Genomic DNA, 19,715 nt, shown 5'->3' with positions numbered 1-19,715 from the left:
GTCTTCTTCAATGACTTCATAAATTTGGGACCTCTTGGAATCCATACATGGCGTTGTGTATTTATGGCCTATAAAGATCTTTTAAAGATCCTCTAGGGCAGCGGTTCTCAGCCTGTGGATCACGACCTTTGTAACAATGAAAATACATGGCAGCATTAGGAAGGTTGAGAACCACCGCTCTAGGGCTGAGTCTAACGCTCCTTGGGGGATCCAACTCCTAGGCTAATTCCCCACATAACAAAACCCACCTGTCATCCAGCCAGCTAGACTGACGGCAAATACGGCAACTGGAATTTGGCTAGTTAGCCTCTCATGGTTGCTTCCAAATAGGCATTTGTTGAAATATTTTTTTCTATTTCAACACACTTTGGGAAATCAAACCCCAGGAGTAACAGGAAGTCACTGTGGCAGGGCTGGATGTATGTCAGAATTTGGGGGGACAGGGAGGTATTGTTTGTGACAGTCACTGGGAGGGAAACAAGTCAGTCTTCATGCCAGAGCCCTTTGCAACGACCAAACTAGGGGGTTGAGCAGGAAGCTAATCCAACCTGCTCATTTCCTGTCCATCCTCTGCATTATGAGGAGAAGTAAATAATTGCTACAAAAAGATGTCTTTGATTCTGGGAAGTTTTTGTTATCTTGGGGTTTTAAAATTTGTAATCTTTTAATTAAAATAATTCAGATGTTACAAAACAAGGTGGAATGAGGAAGAATGTAAAGTCCTTCTAATACTATTCCAATTCATGATTTCAGTGTTTTTCTTCCTCAGTATTTTCATAAATCACATACAAGTAAATTAAACTGTTAACTTGTATGAACAATCTCAGCACATTGGGAGGCTGAGGCAGGAGGATCCCTTGAGGCCAGGAGTTGAAGACCAGCCTGTGCAACATGGAGAGACTTCGTCTCCATAAAAAATTTTAACAATTAGCTGGGTGTGGTGGCACCTGCCTATAACTCCCAGCGACTACTCAGGAAGCTGATGTAGGATTATTTGAACTTGGGGTTTGCAATGAGATTGTGCCACTGCACTCTAGCCTGTGTGACAGAGTGAGACTCTATCTCTAAAAAAAAAAAAAAAATAATAATAGTAACAATAAAAACAACAACAAAATCCCAAAATTGTACAAATAGAAGAGAAGGAAACCTTGCCTGGAGAAAAAAGTAACCATATGTAGTTTTCTTTAATATATAAAATTGTTATTTCCTGGGAGAAAAGAGATTTCTTGTAATTTGGCCAAACCTCATGTTTTGCTAAAGCTTTAACTTAGAAGGGGAGAAATCTTAATGAATTGAGTGCTTTTCTTCTACTTGTCCCTAGTGTTAAATTCCTGTCTTCCCCTCTTCTCATCTTACATGGGGAGGATGACAAGACCGTGCCCTTGGAGTATGGGACAAAGGTGAGACGATGCTCCAGACATGCCAGTCATCTTTTCATTCAGCTGAAGTCTAATTACAGCCTATAGAAAGGTGTCTGATATTACAAGAGATTCTCCACACTCCTAAAACACTGTTTTGTTTTATTCCTTGTGTGTTAGTTTTCTTGGCTTCTAAGCTCAAGGTAGTGACCGTGGCTGAGCCTGGCTCCTCCTCTCGGCTGTGGGGCTCTGCAGCGCAGAGGTCCCCGGCTGCTGGGGAACCTCCTTGCTGTCTCTCCCATAGTGGCTCTGAGACTGGCAGTGTAGTTCTTTTTCTTTTAAATAAACCTCCACCAGAGTGGTGCACAGCAGTTCTCACCCCCTTGTGACGAGGTCAGAGCAGAGAAGGGAGGTGTTTCCCCAGGGTTCTGTCAGCCGAGCTGTGTCCAGTTCCTTCCCCATATAGGCAGCCAGTGGGGCAGGTGACGAGTCCCTGTGTCTCTGACTTATTGGGACAAACTCCCCAAGTTGGTTATTCTATGCCCTATTAGGATGACTGGACTAGAAAATCCGGAGCTCTGACTGCTCAGCCTTCTGAGTCTCTACCTCTCTGCCCCTTGCAGCTCTATGAGATCGCCTACCAAGCGTACAGAAGCAAAGAGAGGGTCCAGATGGTCATCTTTCCTCCTGGCTTCAAGCACAACCTCCTTTGTGAAAACCCCACATTCTTAATAAGCGTGAGGTAAAAGCTGTTTTGCTCAATGTGGGTATTTTTCCTTGAAGGCCATTAGGGCTGCTCTGGCTAAATTAGACCATGAGGTGGGGACAGTATATGAACTAACCTGGGTCCTTCTCCTGCAGAGACTTCCTGAGCAAGCAGTGGGCATGAGGTTTGAGAGCAGTGGAGATCTCCAGATACCGCCTGCGATGTGTACTTTTAATGTAAAATGGTCCTGGGCTGGCTGGGTGAGCTGAAGCCATTGACATTTGTGGGGGTCACTTGCCCGTTTAGTAGGGGAAAGCCCAGATGCCGGGTGGTAAACAACGTTCTCATTTAACTTATCATGCTCCACTTTGTGACAGATGCTAAAACCTCACTGTGGAGAATCAGAATTTGATAAAGTTTGGATCCCATCCAAAAATGTGTAGTTATCAAACCCAGGTGATTGCTATGGGTCTAAATGTCTTTGTCCATCCCCAAAATTCGTATGTTGAAACCCCAGTCACTAATGTGATGGTGCTGAGTCCTGAGGACGGGATTAGTGCCCTTATGAAATGAGCCCCAAAGAGCTTTGTATCCCTTCACCATTTGAAGACACAGTGAAAATGCACCGTCTACAAACCAGAAGGTGACCCTCAGTGGACAGTCTGCCAGCGCCTTCAGGTCGCATTTCCCAGCCTCCACAACTGCCAGAAGTACCTTCCTGTTGTGAGGCACCCAGGTCGTGCCATTTTGGTTTAATATCCCTGAATGGACTAAGTTTGATTGGCCTTTAGTTTCGACTTAGATGGCAGTGTAAGAAAGTTACTCCCATGTAGTTAAATAATTTGTATTTCAGTTCAGTTCATTTCAATGGCCTTAAAAAGTTCCAATCAGTTTTCTGGCTTTCTAATTAGGTTGGAGCGAGTCCTAGCAGTAGCAGTCACGTCAGTAGAACTGCTTTAAATTAAGTTTTGGCACTTGGGTAGCCCATGGAAACTGACACTTTATTTGTAGCCCTAATACAGTCACACATTTTCCCTCTCCATTCCCAGAGATACTTAACCCGATTTTTAGCTAACAAAACAAAATCAATGAATGCTGTAGTGATGATCAAGTTCGGTAAGAAGCCATGTTTTTTAGAGACATTTTACAATTCAATTCCCATTGACTTTGTTCACCCCACTGCTAGATTCATTCGATAAGGAAATCTTTATGTCTGAAGGCTCCATGTTCCAGATGTCCCGGGCATATTCTTTAATTGTTCGATCACTGGAGAATTTTCCTGAGGAAGCTATGTTTTTCAGTACCATTGTGTTCCAGGCTTTTGGATTCTGTCAAAAACAAACGCGTATCACAGCCCAGGGCCTGATGGCCCAGCTTACAACAAATGCTGGGCCGAGTATGGCCAGGTACATTGCATGAGGAGAATGACAGGCATAGATTGTAGTGAATTTATAAATACACTCGTTACGGGCGGTGCCTGTAGCTCAAGGAGTAGGGCGCCAGTCCCATATGCTGGAGGTGCCGGGTTTAAACCCAGCCCTGGCCAAAAACCACAAAAAAAAAAAAAAAAAAAAAAAAATACACTCGTTACTTTGCGGAGAAGTAGGTAGGATGGACTGTACTTTTCTCATATTTAGAGAATATTTCTCTTAGGGGTGAAAATAAATTATTTTCCACTTTGGGAAAAACCATGGAAGTAAATTCCCTAATTGGTAATCCTGCTGTGGTTAACTACGTTTTGGTATGTAAGCTGTATTTCTCATTCTTTATTAGGAATGTAGATACCTCCTTTAAGCCACAGGGAAGGAAGAGACTGACATTTCATTGTCAGCTAGATGCCATGTCAGGCTGACAGAGCCTGTGGCTGACAGTTCTAAAATCTCTACTCTGGAACATTAGCTGAGATGTGGGCAAACCCTCCAGCGGAGGCTTTCCTGGCCTACTGAGCTTTTCCTATCTCTCTGAAGGCACACGCCCCACTAGGTTTACAGGAATCCCAAATACTCCACTGGGATTTCAAAACAGGGCCAACTAGGTCTTTATCTTTAATAAAAATATATCAAAATTCCATAATTTCTATGTCAAAGAATATATAAAACTATTTCTTTTGTAGCCTCATGATTTTGTAAAGAACTCTAAAAGTTTATTGGAAATTACTAGACTATTATTCAAAGCTGTTAGCAATGCATTAGCATTTAACAGAAAGACCCAAACTACTACCATTTCTTAAGGTGCTACAAATATGTTCAAGTTAAAAAAAAAGTTGTTTTCTAGAGACATTAAAATTCAATTTCCACTGACTTTGTTCATCCATTGCTGGATTCATTGGATAAGGAAAATCTTTTTTTTTTTGCAGTTTTTGGCCAGGGCTGGGTTTGAACCTGCCACCTCTGGTATATGGGGCCGGTGCCCTACTCCTTTGAACCATAGGCGCTACCCAATAAGGAAAATCTTTACATGTGAAGGCTCCATGTTCCAGATGTCCCAGGCATAGTCCTTAATTGTTTGGTCAAATAGAGTATGAAGTTAGTTTATTCATACTTTGGAAACTTATTGTAATAAGAGAAGAACAAAAACTTCCTCTCTTCATTTTCTTTAACTATTTAAATGGATAATGAATAGACTTCCTATCCATGTGGGTTATGTTTACTAAGCTTAACAATACAAATACTGTTAAGAGTAAAAAACTGCAGTTTGCACTAGTGCAGTGGTTCTTAACCTTCCTAATGCTGCGACCCTTGAATACAGTTCCTCGTGTTGTGGTGACCCCAACCACTACTTAAGTAGCAACAAAAATTATTTTATCGTTGGGGGTCACCACAACACGAGGAACTGTATTAAAGGGTCCCGGCATTAAGAAGGTTGACAACCACTGCACTAGTGAACTATAAAGATCAAATTAAATTTTGGGTTTCTAGATGAGAATCTTTTGGATTTGGGCCATGATTTTTATTTTATTTTTGAGAAAAAGTCTCACTCTGTTGCTCTGGGAAGAGTGCTGCGGCATCATCATAGATCACGGCAGCAACTTCAATCTCTTGGCTTCAACATCCTCTTGCCTTAGTCTTCCAAGTAGCTGGGACTGCAAGTATCTGCCACAATACCCGGCTAGTTTTTTCCTATTTTTTTAGTAGAGATGGGAAGCTCACTCTTGCTTAGGCTGGTTTTGAACTCCTGAGCTCAAGCAGTCCACCCACCTCAGTCTCTTGGAGTGCTAGGATTACAGATGTGAGCCACCATGCTCAGCCTCGGGCCATAATCTTAACAGAGGAGACCCACTGTCTAAAACTGACAGTCACATTTTTCTGTGCCCTTGTTCATATTTCCCTTTCCTGCTCGGTTTTATTTGTATTTCTTGAGGTGGTCATTCTCTCTCCTCTGCCTTAGAGTTCTTGGGGCCTGTGTGTGGCTGTTCTCTCCAATATTTAGGAAGGAGGTACCAAGCCACTTAGCTAGACCACTGCCCTGCCTGTTTGTAACCATTACTATGAATGTGCTCTGGCATCCAGCTGCTGCGGATGGGGTGTGGCTCTACCAGAAGACAAGGGCAGCACAGGCCTTGAATGAGCCCATTTTAAAACCCCCATGGGTCATCTAGGATGACTGTAGGGACTACCCTGTCATCTGCTGTGGGAAAGGAAGAGAAAGAAATGTTAGCAATACCGCCCCTGGAGTCTCAGCACATTGCTGGCTGCCTCCTGTATTTCTCCCTCTGGGGGAGCTGCAGTGCCCTACAAGTTTCTCCTATCAGAGATGATCAACCTTCCCACATGTTTACAAAACACACCTGAGAGCTTGATACAGCTGTGGAGTGTTGCACAAAGCTTAGTCACATGGCTCTGGCCTTTTTTGTATCAGTCTAGTCTTCCTTATTCTGCTTTCAAGTATGAACCCTCTCCTCTTTCTACACGATTATATTCCATTCATATAGCCCCGCTCCATGAGTACTCCACGAGGTATTCTTTGCAATTCTCAAAGAATAGAAGGTCAGTCCTTATGCCAGTAAACCAGGCGCAGCCTTGGAATTATCATAGTGGGTTTTTCAATTGCTGACGGTGACCCCCCCCCAACTGCTGGGTAAGAGCCCCTCAGTGTGGGGCTGGCATCTGTACCCTGACAAAGCTGCCTTGGGGATTCTGCTGTTCTCAGGGGCCAGCACATTTCTTGGAATAAAGGAGACCCCCAGTGCCTTTTCCAGGTGTTACACCCTTACCTCCTGGGACATGCCTGCTACATGGTAAGTGCTCAATAAATATTTAACTATTTGTGACTTTTTGGGTATTAAAAAATTCACAAGTGTTACTGAAATGTTAAATCCTAACCTTTGCCTAAACTTGGGAAAAGTCACGTTTAGATCTAACTCACCTGGACACTTGCCTCACTTTTTAGAAATTGGTTAATGGGGCCCTACTGTTTTCCATTTAATTTTCAAAAACTCCCACATTTTAATTAACCAAAGTAAACTGGTTTCCTTTATAAATATTGGCAACTTACTCACCATGTATAGTTGACTGACTTTTTCTTGGCACTTGACATAGGCTTCATAGTCTGCAAAGACTTTAAACCTATTTTTGTGTGATTGGAAGGAAAAAAAAAATGAAAAGCTTTACTAACAGGTGCACACCAAGACTGCATTTAGAATTCTTTTTTGCTTAATGTCACAGGCATGGCTGCTTTACCAAACTCATATTTCGTTTTTTAAGAATTTTAACCAGTCCTCAACCTTGTGTGGCTCTTCCCACATGTAGGAATGTTAGCATCTTCATGCATTTGAAAATTGGGTATGTCAGTTGAAGGAGAAAAGGAAGACCAGATTTGGGGGGTTACTCTTTTTTTTGAGACAGAGTCTTGCTTTGTCACCCTTGGTAGAGTGCTGTGGCGTCATAGCTCATAGAGACCTCAAACCCTTGGGCTCAAGCGATTTTCTTGCTTCAGCCTCCCAAGTAGCTGGGCCTACTAACCTCTGCCACAATGTCTGGCTACTTTTAGAGAGGGGGTCTCACTCTTGTGCAGGCTGGTCTCAAACTCCTGAGCAAAGGTGATCTGCTGGCCTTGGCCTCCCAGAGTGCTAGGATTATAGGCATGAGTCACCTTGCTGTGCAGGGAGTGTTATTCTTAAACCTCACTGGCCTTGTTGGTGGAGAGCATCTAACCCAGCGGTTCTCAACCTGTGGGTTGTGACCCAGAGGAACCGTATTAAAGGGCTGCAGCATTAGGAAGGTTGAGGAACACTGATCTAACCTTTCTTTCTTTCTTTTTTTTTTTTTTATTAAATCATAGCTGTGTACATTAATGCAGTCGTGGGGATCTAACCTTTTGTTCAATCCTGGGTTACCTGATTAGATCATAGGTCTATGCTGATCTACGTGAGTGGCTTGGAGCTGGTTTAAGATATTCTTAGCAGCACATCTTCTTGTAATAACCCACCTGTCGTGATAAAAGAGCATGTTGACAATGTCTTTGAAGAGGTCGGGCTGCTTGGGAGAAAAAAAGCCGTTGTCAATTTGATCAATGGCCAACTTCAGCTCCGGAAGAGCCTCGTAGTATTCTTTTGCCTCGTACCTGTGGGGATAGGAGTTGGGGGTGGGGTGTGATAAGCCAAAGTTTATTAGTGTGTGTGTGGTGGACAGCACCGATGCTGTGAAAAATGTACTCAGAAGTACCAGAATTTTTCAAAGTCATCATAGATTTTGCTACGGGTATAAACAATTTTTGACTAGATCCTGAAGTCCCCCCCACCCCTCCCACCTGATTCCTGTAACCAAAGACACCGAGAACAGTAAGAAACGAAAATTCGAGTCAAAGAGAAATAGTGGAGAGTGGGAGAACATGGCAGATTTCATAGCTCTAAACAAGTGCTGTGCTAAGGGGGCCAATGGCTTGTTGGACCAGCAGATTCTCAGAATATGTTGTTACTGAGAGAAATTTACACCCTCCAAATGCTGTGGACCCCCCCACCCCCCGCCCCAGCTCCTTTGGGAAGTATGCTCTATTTCTTGCTCCAAGTCAGGTTAAAAAATTAGTTTAGACCAGCGGTTCTCGACTTGTGGATTGCGACCCCTTGGTAACAATGAAAATACATCACGGCATTAGGAAGGTTGAGCACCCCGTTTAGATGGTAAGTGAAAGCAGGTGTATTCCTAAGGGGTTCAGCACATCCCTCTCTCATCTCTACCACATTCTAGTCTCTCTCTAAAGGAGCACTAGGTCAGGGTTTACAGAATCAGCAAATACTTCCAACTGGAAGCTGGTTCATCTTTTGAGTAAAGTAAAAATCACAGATACAGAGACTTGAGCAGCTTACAGCGATCTGCTCTGGGATGGCTGATAACAAACAGCAACTACTCCCTGGGCCTGTGTCCAGGAGTCCTTTACTTTTATTGCTGGGTCTACAGTTCTAATCTGTGGACAGTGCCTCGCGGCACCTGTTCTGCTCCCACCCCTCATATGGTCCAACCTGGGTGGGATATTGCCCCGTAGGAAGCCCTGAGGCCATGCGCCCCAGTGGGGGCCCCGCCTAACAGAGGGGAGCTGCTCCTCACCCTTTCTTGTCCAGAGCGGCCACGTCGTCTACCCTCATGCCAAAGATGAACAGGTTCTCTTCCCCAGCTTCCTCAGCCATCTCCACGTTAGCCCCATCCATGGTCCCGATGGTCAGGGCCCCGTTTAGCATGAACTTCATATTGCCCGTCCCCGAGGCCTCAGTGCCTGCAGTGGAGATCTGCTCCGAGAGGTCTGTGGCTGGGATGACTGCGAGAAAGGCAAGTTAAAGGAGTGATTCTGTCTCTCCAGAGCTGCTTGTCTTGTGCGGGGGCACTGATCCCGGTGGGCTGTTTGGATCATTAAAACAACACACATACTGTTTTACGTCAAGAGGGACATTCGAGTGGTGTAGAAGGCAGATCTCGTCCCTTCCCCTTGATTAAGGCAACCACTTTGGTCTTACTGCTTATACTAATCCTTTCTTGACCTATAAACTTTAATCTATTGACTCTCTGCCATAAATGTTGACATATACTTTTCTTCTTCCTAATTTTGTTATGGTTTTATTTCTTCTACATGATATATTTTACATTTCTAAGTACTGAGCGAATACCAGTGTTTTTGTTACATGGATACCTTATATAATGCTTAAGTCTGGTGGGCCTGTCACCAGAATAATGTTCACTGTCCCCAACAAGAAAGTTTTTATCCCTCACCCCTCTAGCCTCCCACCTTCTTGGTTTCTCATGTCCTTTATATGGTTTTGTGCTGTGTATACCCTACTTTATAAATTGTATCAAATTTCTCTTTCCCAGCCCAGCATGGTGGTTCATGCCTATTAATTCTAGCACTTTAGGAGGCAGAGGTGGGAGGATCGCTTGAGGTCAGGAATTTGAGACCAGCCTGAGCAATGTGGTAAGACCCCGTCTCTACAACAAGATACAAAAAGGAGCGAGGTGTGGTGGGCACCTGTAGTCTCTGCTGCTAGGGAGGCTGAGGCAGGAAGATCACTCGAACCCAGGAGTCTGAGGTTGCTGGGAGCTGTGATCATGCCGCTGCCCTTACATGCCCAGGTAACAAAGGGAGACCCTGTCTCCAAACAAACAACAAATCTTGATCCACAAAATTCAGAGCATCTCTCCCAAATGCTCATCTGGAACCTGAGACTGGTTTGTCCATGTTCCTTGTACTTCTCCACACCTTTCTTCCACTTTCCCTACAGGGAAATAAGTCACCAGCAATTGAGGTGTGCCCAGGGCTAGACAGCCAGTCTCTAACCATTGAGGCTGATCAGCACACGGATTAGAGCTGTTGGGAGGCCCTCCTACAACTACAAAGGTCAGGACCACTTCCCTGCTGCACTCCCAGAGCTTGAGGATTAGATACATCTTCCTTTGCACCCCAGGAACCCGGCTCTTTTCTCCGTGTGCAGATAGTCTACTTAAACAGGAACCTGGGGGGACCCACAAACACCACAAAAAGAGAAAATTCCCTTTCTGTCTTTCCACTTTGGAAAGTGGGTGAGTACACAGTTGGCATTTGCATGTAGACAAATAAACAAAGATCTTAGCAGTAGAGAAAGGGACACTGGCTTCTTGCCCATCCGGCTGTCCCCATGTGGGAACTTCATGCTTGATCCCAGAGTGCCCAAGTGAGGCACATCTAAGCCTCGTGCTTTGGCAGCCTGGTATCTGCCCTCATTTCCTGTTGCAACATGAGCAAATGACAGAGGACCAGGGCACTGGTGTTCTCTTGCAAAACTGGAGCTAGGAACTGAAGGCCTTTCCTCTGTCCTGCACAGCAGGGTCTGCCCCTCATCAGGACCCCCTCAGCACCCAGCTCTCACTGGCTGGGAGGAAAGTGCACTCGTAATCCCAGGATATTCACCTCCTGCCATTTGGATCACTTTAAAAGCTCTCACCTTAGGCCCTTATTCTGCCCTACAGTGACACCTTCTTTTCTAAGTTACAAGCTCTCCAAGGTCAGGGCCCTCCATTTTTGGTGCCATGGAATCTCTAGAATCTGCCCTGGTCCCTCCCTGTATATCTTGCAGTGGGGACAGTACCTTTTTCAGCAAGAGACACTCTGTAGTTCTCCAAGAAGATGAGTTTCAACTTGCTTCCAACCATGGGGTCATTGTTCACCACATCTGCTACCGAGGTGATCAGCTTTATGATCATTTTGGCCATGTGGTAGCCCGGGGCAGCCTTGGGGAAGAATGTGAAAGGCATGGAACAAAGGCGAGCACTGGGGAGTGGAGAAAAGGCAAGAGATTAGCGCTCTCAAGTCCCCAACGAGTACAGCAACTTACTTTGCCACCAATTATAACTGTCCTTGGCACAAATAACTTCTTAGGGTCTTTCTTAATGCCTGGAAAAAAGACAGAGATGTGGATGGGACACAGGAAGCTGATGCCCGGAGGGGCGGGACCCACCCCGAGAGCCTGTCCGGCTCCCTCCAGGGCCGACTCACGGTTGTACATGGTGATCACGTGCAGACAGTTCAGGAGCTGCCGCTTGTACTCATGTATCCGCTTCACCTGGACGTCAAACATGGAGGCCGGGTTGACCTTCACCTTGTGCTCCTTCTCCAGGAACTGGGAGAACTTCAGCTTATTCTCCTGTTGAGACAGTGCACAGGGCCAGAGCGTTGGGCAGTCTGTTCTTAAAAACTAGAGTAAAAGCTCTTGAAGGCGGTGCTTGGGGGGGGCCCGGATGGAGGCCTCACCTGCTTCACGTTGGCCAGTTCCCGGAGAAAGACGTCGTCACCCAGGAGGCCGTGGAGCCTCGTCAGCTGGCTCAAGTCCTTCACGTAATCTTCCCCAATTTTCTTTCAATATAAAGGAAGAGGTGACTTGAATTCAGGGACAGGAATCAAGTCCAAATGAGCAGTTGCTTTGGGGTGTGGGCGGTGGCTGTCACTCACCCACAAGGCGGAATTCACATACCACCTGGTGCATCAGTGATTTCACTCAAAGTGGGGGTTATAAGTTCTACACAGGAAGACTTGCTGGCATCATAAGGGTAATTTCAGGGGGTACTCAAGTATTAGAAGCAGGAAATCTACTTAAGGGGGTGACCAAGGACCCAAGTTCTATTAGTTGTGTATATGAGCGTTGTTATGCTCTTTTACTAGATGGAAATGCCATCTTATATCAGGGTGTCATATGAATTCTATAGGCTACAACCAGCTTCGTAATTTGTAGGACCCATTGCTCAAAAATACAACTTTCAACATGGCTACTGCAGAGAATGAAATCCAGTGTGGAGCCAGATGCTGGTGCACAACCTGTCCCAGAGGAAGCCAGCCCTGCGGCAGAGCAGAGCAGAGCAGCCGCAGATCACAGGGGCTCACGTGCCCTGAACATTCCTCCCCTCCCTCCCTTCCTCCTTGCAGGGCCCCCCTCCTGCTGGCCCCCCTCCCGTACAGCCCCCCAAAAGCCCTTCCTGATACCTCTGCTATGAGCTCTGCAAGGCCTGGGTTGCAGAGCAGGAGCCAACGCCGCGGAGTGATCCCGTTGGTTTTGTTCTGAAACTTGTCAGGTTCTAGCTCACTGAAGTCCTTGAACCTGGAGATGGAAGAGATACATCACTGAATTTTGCTGAAATGGTAGGGTCCCGCACATGGATAAAGTTCAGAGCTATGTTTAAGAAGCCAAGTATGACTGGGTGGGGTGGCTCATGCCTATAATCCTAGCACTCTGGGAGGCTGAGGCCGGTGGATTCCTAGAGCTCAGGAGTTCGAAACCAGCCTGAGCAAGAGTAAGTCCCTATCTCTAAAAAAAAAAAAAAAAAAAGCCAGGCACTGTGGTGGGCACCTGTAGTCTCAGAGACGAGGGAGGCTGAGGCAAGAGAATTGCGTAAGCCCAAGACCTTGAAATTGCTATCAGCTGTGAGGCCAGAGCACTCTACCCAGGGTGACAAAGTGAGACTGTCTCAATCAAAAAAAGAAAAAAAAAAAATAGCCAGGCATGGTAGTGGGCACCTGTACTCCCAGCTACTTGGGAGGCTGAGGCAAGAAGATCCTCGGAGCCCAAAAGTTTGAGGTTTCTGTGAGCTATGACCCCACGGCACTCTACCGGGGTGAGAATGTGAGCCTCTGTCTCAAAAACAAACAAACTAACAAAAAAAAAAAAATAAGAATCCAAGTATAGGCTTAGGAAGATTAAATAAAAAGAGAGGCAGGGGCTAACAGCAGCTTTGGCTGTCCTTCTATGCAGAAATTCACTTGCAATTCAAAATAATTGCAAGAAAAATTCCAAATCTAATCACCTCCACCCAACTTCCTGGCACCAGCATTCGACAGCTGTCCAGAAAGTATCCATCCATTGTTAATACTATTTTTCATATTACATGGCTGGATGCTTTCCAGACAGCCCTTTTCAGTGGAATAGTTTTTTTTTTTTTGGGGGGGGGGCAGGAGTGTCTTAAGTCTAGAATTAGGATGGTTCAGAGATGAAGGCATTTTTTTCCCCTCTTTCCTTTCAATTTTTAAAATATTTCCATTAAATAACATTGAGGAAATGTTATTTGTCTAGAAGAAGATCCTTTAAACATTTTAACAGGGTCCTTTCTGCTCCCTAAATGCAGCCTTCCATTTACTAGCGTCCCTCCACTGATGGATCATGTCAGGCCCACTGCCTGGGGAGTGGGGCTCACACTTGGGTCTTCACGATGTCTGAGTGGATCCTGGCCACGCCGTTCACGGCATGGGAGCCCACGATGCAGAGGTGGGCCATGTTGATCTTTTTGCCTTCTCCCTCTTCTATCAGCGACATCCTTCTCAGACGGTCCACGTCTTTAGGGAACAAGGCAACGATTCTCTAGCCAAAGGAAGACAAAGACCTTGATGGTCACTCAAGTTTAAGGCACCATTGGAATTATGCTTTTCACTCCCCAAGCAAAATCTTTGGTAGAGTGACTATAAAATCTCACTGCCATGGAGAGGGGCTGAGTTATCCCTAGGGAGATGCCATTCCTCCATTTCAGCACTTTCAAAAAGATGGATTTTAGTAGAGCCCAACCCCAACCTGAGCACTTCTGATGGGTCGTGATGGAAAGGTGTCCATGCCTCAGGATTGGTGAGGGAGAACATGGTAGGCACCCTGAGACCCACAAGGCCCCGTTCTCATAAGCGGTAAGAACCTCTCAGAATCACGTACATCTAAATGCTTCTGATTTATTTCATAAATGATTTGCAAATGGCGAGGAAGCAACTTCTCCACCAGGTCCACAGGCCAGCGCTCCAGGGCTTCCGGGAGCACCGTGTGGTTGGTGTAGGCGAAAGTCTTCTGGGTGATCTCCCATGCCTAAGGGGAAAGGGAAGTTTCAGATGCTCACCCTGCCCAGGGCCCAACACTTCAATTCTAGCCAGTCTGCAACCGGACAATTCTACATACACAGTCAGATGCCCTGGATTCTACTATGTTCCTGAGTGGTCTGAACAAAGGGAATATTTTCTGGAGGGGGAAAACGGCTATTTGTAAAACTGTCCCATAAAACTTAAGATGGCATGCTGACAAATCTCTACTATCCTTACATGTATTTTGTTTATTAAATACATAGAGATTGAGGAATAAAAACGAAATGTGCTCAGCAGATAACAAGGTATGTTTAAAATGCTGACTTCCAAAGTTATGGGGACACTTTCAGTTAGCTGACTTTGAGGTTAGAGAATTTAATTTTCAATCTTTTTAGACACAAAAATGGTGAACATGATATAAGCCTTAATATAGCTCCTGACCTGCCTCCCCATTAGGTATGTATTCACTTATTTTACTGTCTTATTCCCATAAAGCACTAAGGTTGGAGAAATGTTAGCGTTAGGGTGAAATATACTGTTAAGTATTGGAAGTTAGCAACAGCAACTTACTTTGAAAAAAAGGCTCTTTTGGCAAATAGCCAAGAAGATATTCTAATTAAAGGAAGAAGCAGCAAAACCAGACCTTGGTCCAGGGCAGTTTTTCAATATCCACAAAAATCCTCATCAGCTCAGGGATGGCGAGAGCAGGGTGAGTGTCATTGAGCTGGATGGCCACCTGGGGAGAAGACGTCAAGGTGAAGGTCACCAGGGGCCCAGGGTCTGGGGAAAGCCCCAAACAATGTACTGACCTGATGCGGACCCTGCCTACTCTACCTTTCGGTGCTGAGAGAGGGACACACCTTCGATGAGAACTGCCCCCCACCCCCAGTCCCTGCGACCCTCCTGCGCCCACAGACTAACTACTTGCCTGATCTGGGAAGGCATCAAACAGAGTTTCTGAGCCCTTGGCGGACCCGAACTTGGAGGCTTTGAAACGCCGGATGACATCTTGCAAGGTTGCTGCTACCACAAAGTATTCCTGCTTCAATCTGAGCTCCTTCCCTTCAAAAAACTTCAAGCCAGAGAGACAGAATAAAAGGAGGTCACATTGTAGGTGTGGCCAGAATGTGCCTGGTGTCTCCCCCCTGGGAACTTCAAGGCTGGTGAGAGACAGCTGTCTGAATGCCAAAGTGCAGGCCTTTGCTCTTTGCGGAAAACCCATTAAAATGGCAACACAGGGATTTTTAAAAGGCAGTATCTACCCAGAAGAAAAAAAATCATTTTGCCATAAGGATGTTTGCACTGGAATGTTTATCACAACTCAATTCACCATATCCAAGATGTAGAACAACCCAAGTGCCCGTAAACTCGTGAATGGATTAATAAACTATGGTATCGTGGGACACTATTCAGCTTTAAAGAAAGATGGAGACTTCACACCTTTTGTTTTGACCTGGAAAGATTTGGAGAACATTCTCCTAAGTAAAGTGTCATAAGAATGGAAAAACAAGTATCCAGTGTACTCAATGCTAATGTGAAATTAGTAGATGAACAATTATATGTCCACACAAGAAAAAAATGCAATTAAATTCAAGCGGGGTCAGGTGAAAGGGGGAGGGGTGTGGCACCTCAAACCCGATGAGCACCATGTAAGGGTGCAGAGCACACCTCCCGGGTGAAGGGCTCCAGTACAACCTGGACTTTACCTAACAAACCACAATCAATGTAACCTAATTTTGTGTACCCTTAGATTAATCTACAATTTTAAAAAAAGAGACGTAATAAAATAAATTCGTTAAAAATAAGGATGTTAGTCTCCCCCCTACCCCAAACAGGCACACAGCTGAGAGAGAGACAGCAGCACGAACCTTTTAGATTCTAACGGTTCTCAACCTTCCTAAGGCCGGGACCTTTTAATACAGTTCCTCGTGTTGTGGTGAGCCCCAACCATAAAATTATTTTCGTTGCTACTTCATAATTGTAATTTTGGTACTGTTATAAATCGTAATGTAAATATCTGATAGGCAGGATGTATTAAAGGGGTCACGACCCACAGGTTGAGAACCACTGTTTTAGAATATGAAAAACAGACGGATGACGAATGGTAATTGGGCTGTAAGACCGCAGAAAGCCAACCCCCAACCCGGTAGTAGAGAAGAGCCAACAAGAACTCAGTCTATACCCTGCAGCCCCTACAGGCCTAGGGGTGGGTAACGCCCTGAGCGTCTGGGGAAGGTTAGTTGAGACCCGGTCAAGGAGCCGCTCATCTCAGACCTCATCTCCAATTCCCACAGTTAGCGCTTTCCCCTCCTGATGCAGGCAGAAGCTGGGGATGGTGAAACAGGGGTCTCTGCACGGGGTGCCAGCCCATACTGAACACGTGGGGGAGGGGAAGGTGAAAGTTTACGTACTAGCATGGAGACCCTTGGCTTCCTTCTCCCAACCACATTTCAGAACATGGTATTAGTTCCACCGGGATTAGTTAATTATGAATATTAATGAATCCAATGAGATCTACATTGCACTTCTCAACAACACTGAAAATGAGAAGACGATCATTGTGTTCTGTATCCCGGCGAACTGTCACTGTTAGGATGGACATTTCCAGACAAGTAAGGTCTCAAAAAATTGCGCTTACCCACAGCCTTCCCTGGGAGGCCCTGGGAGTGTGTGTACTACCTAAGAAGGGGGGAAATCCATGAGGGGAAGAACCTGGGAACCAGAAGACAGCGCCAGACAGGAGATGAGCATAGCGGTCCTTGGATCAGGGGGAAAGGCGATGGTGGAGCAGTCAGTCCAGAAGTGACTGGGGATACAAGAGGGGTGTGTCGGCACCACATCCCTGACCTGACAATGGGCAGTCGCATTTCCCACAGGCAGTGGATTGGGACACCCCAGAGCTGCGAGCGGCCTAGTGGACCCTACCTGACCTCAGGACAGGAGTGTGCAGGGTGGGGACCTCCCATGCTATGTAGGTGGCCAACACTTCCAAGTTCTCCCATGTAGATTTGTTGTACACCATCCCAGCTATCTCAACACCCCCACGACATTGAGCCATCATCCTTCTGTTCTATAGATCACGGGCTGCCCGGTCTTTACCTAGTCCTGGGATTGAAAACCTGTAGTAAAACTCCAGTCCAAAGGTTCACATTTTCATAGAAAATTCATTTCTATGAAATTTAAATGAATTTTAAAATTCATGTTGAATTTCATTCTTATAAAAATGTGAGCCTTTGGCTTGGAGTCTTACTAAACCAGCTGACATGAGCCTGTGGCCTGCCTTCAGAACATTGGGGGCTCAGACTCCCCAACCCTTGAAGCACAACCACTGCCCTTGGTGTCTCTTGTTTCTTTAGCCTGATAGGAAGATAGTAGGGATGTCCTGGGTCGCAGATGATGTAAAACGTACTCTGAATGACAGGTGCGAACTATGACATGGGGGGCTTTGCTTCATATGAGATACTTGGTGGAAGCCCTGTCAGGCAACATTAAGTTCGCTTAACTTCTGTAAGAAAAGTTTGCTACACTTTAGGGGAGATATGAGCTTTTCCAGTTAAACATATTTCTAAAAACAGCACTTTTCTTCTGGGATTTGACTATGAAAAGTGGACATTTAAATGAAATAAAAGATATTTATAAGAAAAAAGAAGACCGAGTTCATGGGATATCAAGGTGCTTGAATACCCTGAGAGGAAATTTATGTAAGTGGTGTAGAGGGTAGAACTAATAAATCAGGGAAAATTAGAAAACCAAATAAGCAAACAAACAGCTATTAACTCCAGGAAAAACAAAACATTTTAAGGAATCATTCGTAATCACATATATGCACAGATCAGCTGTCTGTAGCATTTGCATTGCTGTAATAATGTGTAGCTGATTAAAGAGCTACTGAAAATTATGATATAACTATGTTGAGAGAATCAGGGATGGGAAATATGTGTGTGTGTGGTGGAGATGGGAGTGTATGTGAGATTGTGAGCTATATGTTCATCTTCTATGTCAACAATTGAAAAATGTAAAAATCAAAGAATAGCAATAATCGTATGTTATTCAGAAATATGGAGGCAAGTACCCAGAAAGTCAATTACAGAAGACCCTCCATAGGAGGCCACCTCCCTACACTGACCAGCTACTTAATTTGACCCAGTTTTCATAGATCATATTGGTGCCGTGCCTGGTTCCTTATGTTAGCCTCCTTCACTGGTGACCAGTTTGTCACAGTGCCTGGGGAGGTTAACTTAAAGAGATTCTACCATATATGTTCATATAACCTTGATAAAAATTAAAAGTTATTAATAGAAAACTATCTGGACTGATACTAGAGGTTGAGCATCCCCAGTGTGAAAATCCAAAATCTGATATGCTCTAAAAGCCGAAACTTTCTGGGAACTGACTTGACATCACACTTAGAATATTGCACTCATGATCTCATGTAACAGGCTGCAGTCAAAACACAATCAAAACTTGGTTTCATGCACAGAATTTTAAAAAATATTGTATAAAATTACCTTTAGGCTAAGTGTATAATCTACATATGAAACCCAAATGAATTTTGTGTTTAGATTTGGGTCCCCCATCTATCATTAGGTATATGAAAAATATTCTCAAATCTGGAAAACATCTGAAATCCAAAAGCTCCTGGTCCCAAGCATTTAAGATAAGGGATACTCAGCCTGTACCAATGGGAATTTATAGGTGATGGAATTAGGAATGGTACTGATTTTCTTCCTGGTACTTTTTATAGTGCTGACTTTTTTTCCCTAATGGTATGTATGATTACAAAAAATATAATGAAATCATTCTAAAAAAATAATAAACAGCAATGTGAAATCTATCTATAATGAATATAGTTTAAACATATATTGACCCAGGAAATTTGTAAGGCCTTAGAAATAAAGTCATTAATTAAACATAATCCTTGACCTTAAAGGAAGTTCACATTAATAGGGAGAGGTATAAACAAGTCTTTAAATACAATATGATATTATTATTATTTTTTTTTTTTGGAGACAGAATCTCACTTTGTTACCCAGGCTAGAGTGCTGTGGCTTCAGCCTAGCTCACAGCAACCTCAAATTCCTGGGCTCAAGTGATCCTCCTACCTCAGCCTCTAGAGTAGCTGGGACTACAGGTGCCCACCACAATGCCCAGCTAATGTTTTCTATTTTTAGTAGAGATGGGGTCTTGCTCTTGCTCAGGTTGGTCTCAAACTCCGGAGCTCAAGTGATCCTTCTGCCTTGATCTCCCAGAGTGCTGGGATTACAGGCATGAGCCACCACACCAGCCTAATGTGATTAAAAAAAATAATGTAAGATATATATACAGTACTTTGGAAACCTGGATGATCTGGTAATTCTTTATCTGAGCCCTGAAAGATGAGTAGGAATATGTCAGATGAATACAGAGGGCCAGGGTGTTCCCTGTAGGCAAAGGAGGCTGTGCAGGTTGAGGGTGGGAAGAACGAGGTGGATAGTTCTGCACAGCTAGGGCCTCACTGCTAGGGCAGGATCACCCAAGATGAGACACTTAGAATACTGCACAATATTGCACCATGACTGGTGACCATGTCAGTGAAGAACCTGGGAGACACACCTAAGATTCTGGTCTCTTCCAGGTCATCAAAGCCTTTCAAGAGTGTTAAGTGGGAAACAAATATCTCACTGGTGAGGACAGGTGCAAGATTGGTGGAAGAGACTAATGTCTGGATTAGGGCTATGGCCAGGCTTAAGAAAGGGAATGAATTTGTTCTTGTATTCATGGAATAAGAATGATTTATCAAGTTGTTAAAAAAACAAAAACAAAAACAAAACAGGATCCCAAGAATTACTTTTTATCCAACAAATGTAGTTAACTTCTTACCCCATGCT

General features: G+C 44.6%; 2 protein-coding genes across 4 annotated transcripts in view; one reads left to right on the top strand and one right to left on the bottom strand.

The window, feature by feature from the left end:
• Positions 1 to 19,715, top strand: part of ABHD12B (abhydrolase domain containing 12B) — a 58,537-nt gene that overhangs the window by 27,281 nt on the left and 11,541 nt on the right. Inside the window, exons 11-14 of one of the 3 annotated variants that reach the window (XM_053596236.1) lie at positions 1,322 to 1,400; positions 1,982 to 2,100; positions 6,214 to 6,301; positions 13,137 to 13,218. In XM_053596236.1, the coding sequence (XP_053452211.1) occupies positions 1,322 to 1,400; positions 1,982 to 2,100; positions 6,214 to 6,301; positions 13,137 to 13,151 (301 nt within the window). In that variant the 3' untranslated portion in view covers positions 13,152 to 13,218. Of the gene's footprint in view, positions 1 to 1,321; positions 1,401 to 1,981; positions 2,101 to 2,219; positions 3,189 to 6,213; positions 6,302 to 13,136; positions 13,219 to 19,715 lie in introns of those variants that run through there. The other 2 variants (XM_053596235.1, XM_053596237.1) reach the window with 2 other exon arrangements.
• Positions 3,045 to 19,715, bottom strand: part of PYGL (glycogen phosphorylase L) — a 38,513-nt gene continuing 21,842 nt past the window's right edge. Inside the window, exons 8-20 of the mRNA XM_053596234.1 lie at positions 14,777 to 14,920; positions 14,492 to 14,584; positions 13,709 to 13,855; positions 13,206 to 13,369; positions 12,001 to 12,115; positions 11,275 to 11,376; positions 11,020 to 11,167; positions 10,859 to 10,917; positions 10,613 to 10,754; positions 8,607 to 8,814; positions 7,492 to 7,626; positions 6,563 to 6,629; positions 3,045 to 3,392 (exon numbers count right to left, since the gene is read on the bottom strand). Coding sequence (XP_053452209.1) covers positions 3,216 to 3,392; positions 6,563 to 6,629; positions 7,492 to 7,626; positions 8,607 to 8,814; positions 10,613 to 10,754; positions 10,859 to 10,917; positions 11,020 to 11,167; positions 11,275 to 11,376; positions 12,001 to 12,115; positions 13,206 to 13,369; positions 13,709 to 13,855; positions 14,492 to 14,584; positions 14,777 to 14,920 — 1,701 coding nt within the window. The 3' untranslated portion in view covers positions 3,045 to 3,215. The remainder of the gene's footprint in view (positions 3,393 to 6,562; positions 6,630 to 7,491; positions 7,627 to 8,606; positions 8,815 to 10,612; positions 10,755 to 10,858; positions 10,918 to 11,019; positions 11,168 to 11,274; positions 11,377 to 12,000; positions 12,116 to 13,205; positions 13,370 to 13,708; positions 13,856 to 14,491; positions 14,585 to 14,776; positions 14,921 to 19,715) is intronic.

The sequence above is a fragment of the Nycticebus coucang genome, chromosome 6 (genome assembly GCF_027406575.1).
Source record: "Nycticebus coucang isolate mNycCou1 chromosome 6, mNycCou1.pri, whole genome shotgun sequence".
NCBI lineage: Eukaryota > Metazoa > Chordata > Mammalia > Primates > Lorisidae > Nycticebus > Nycticebus coucang.
The sequence above is the reverse complement of the archived record's forward strand: the minus strand, read 5'-3'. Positions and strand labels throughout refer to the sequence as shown.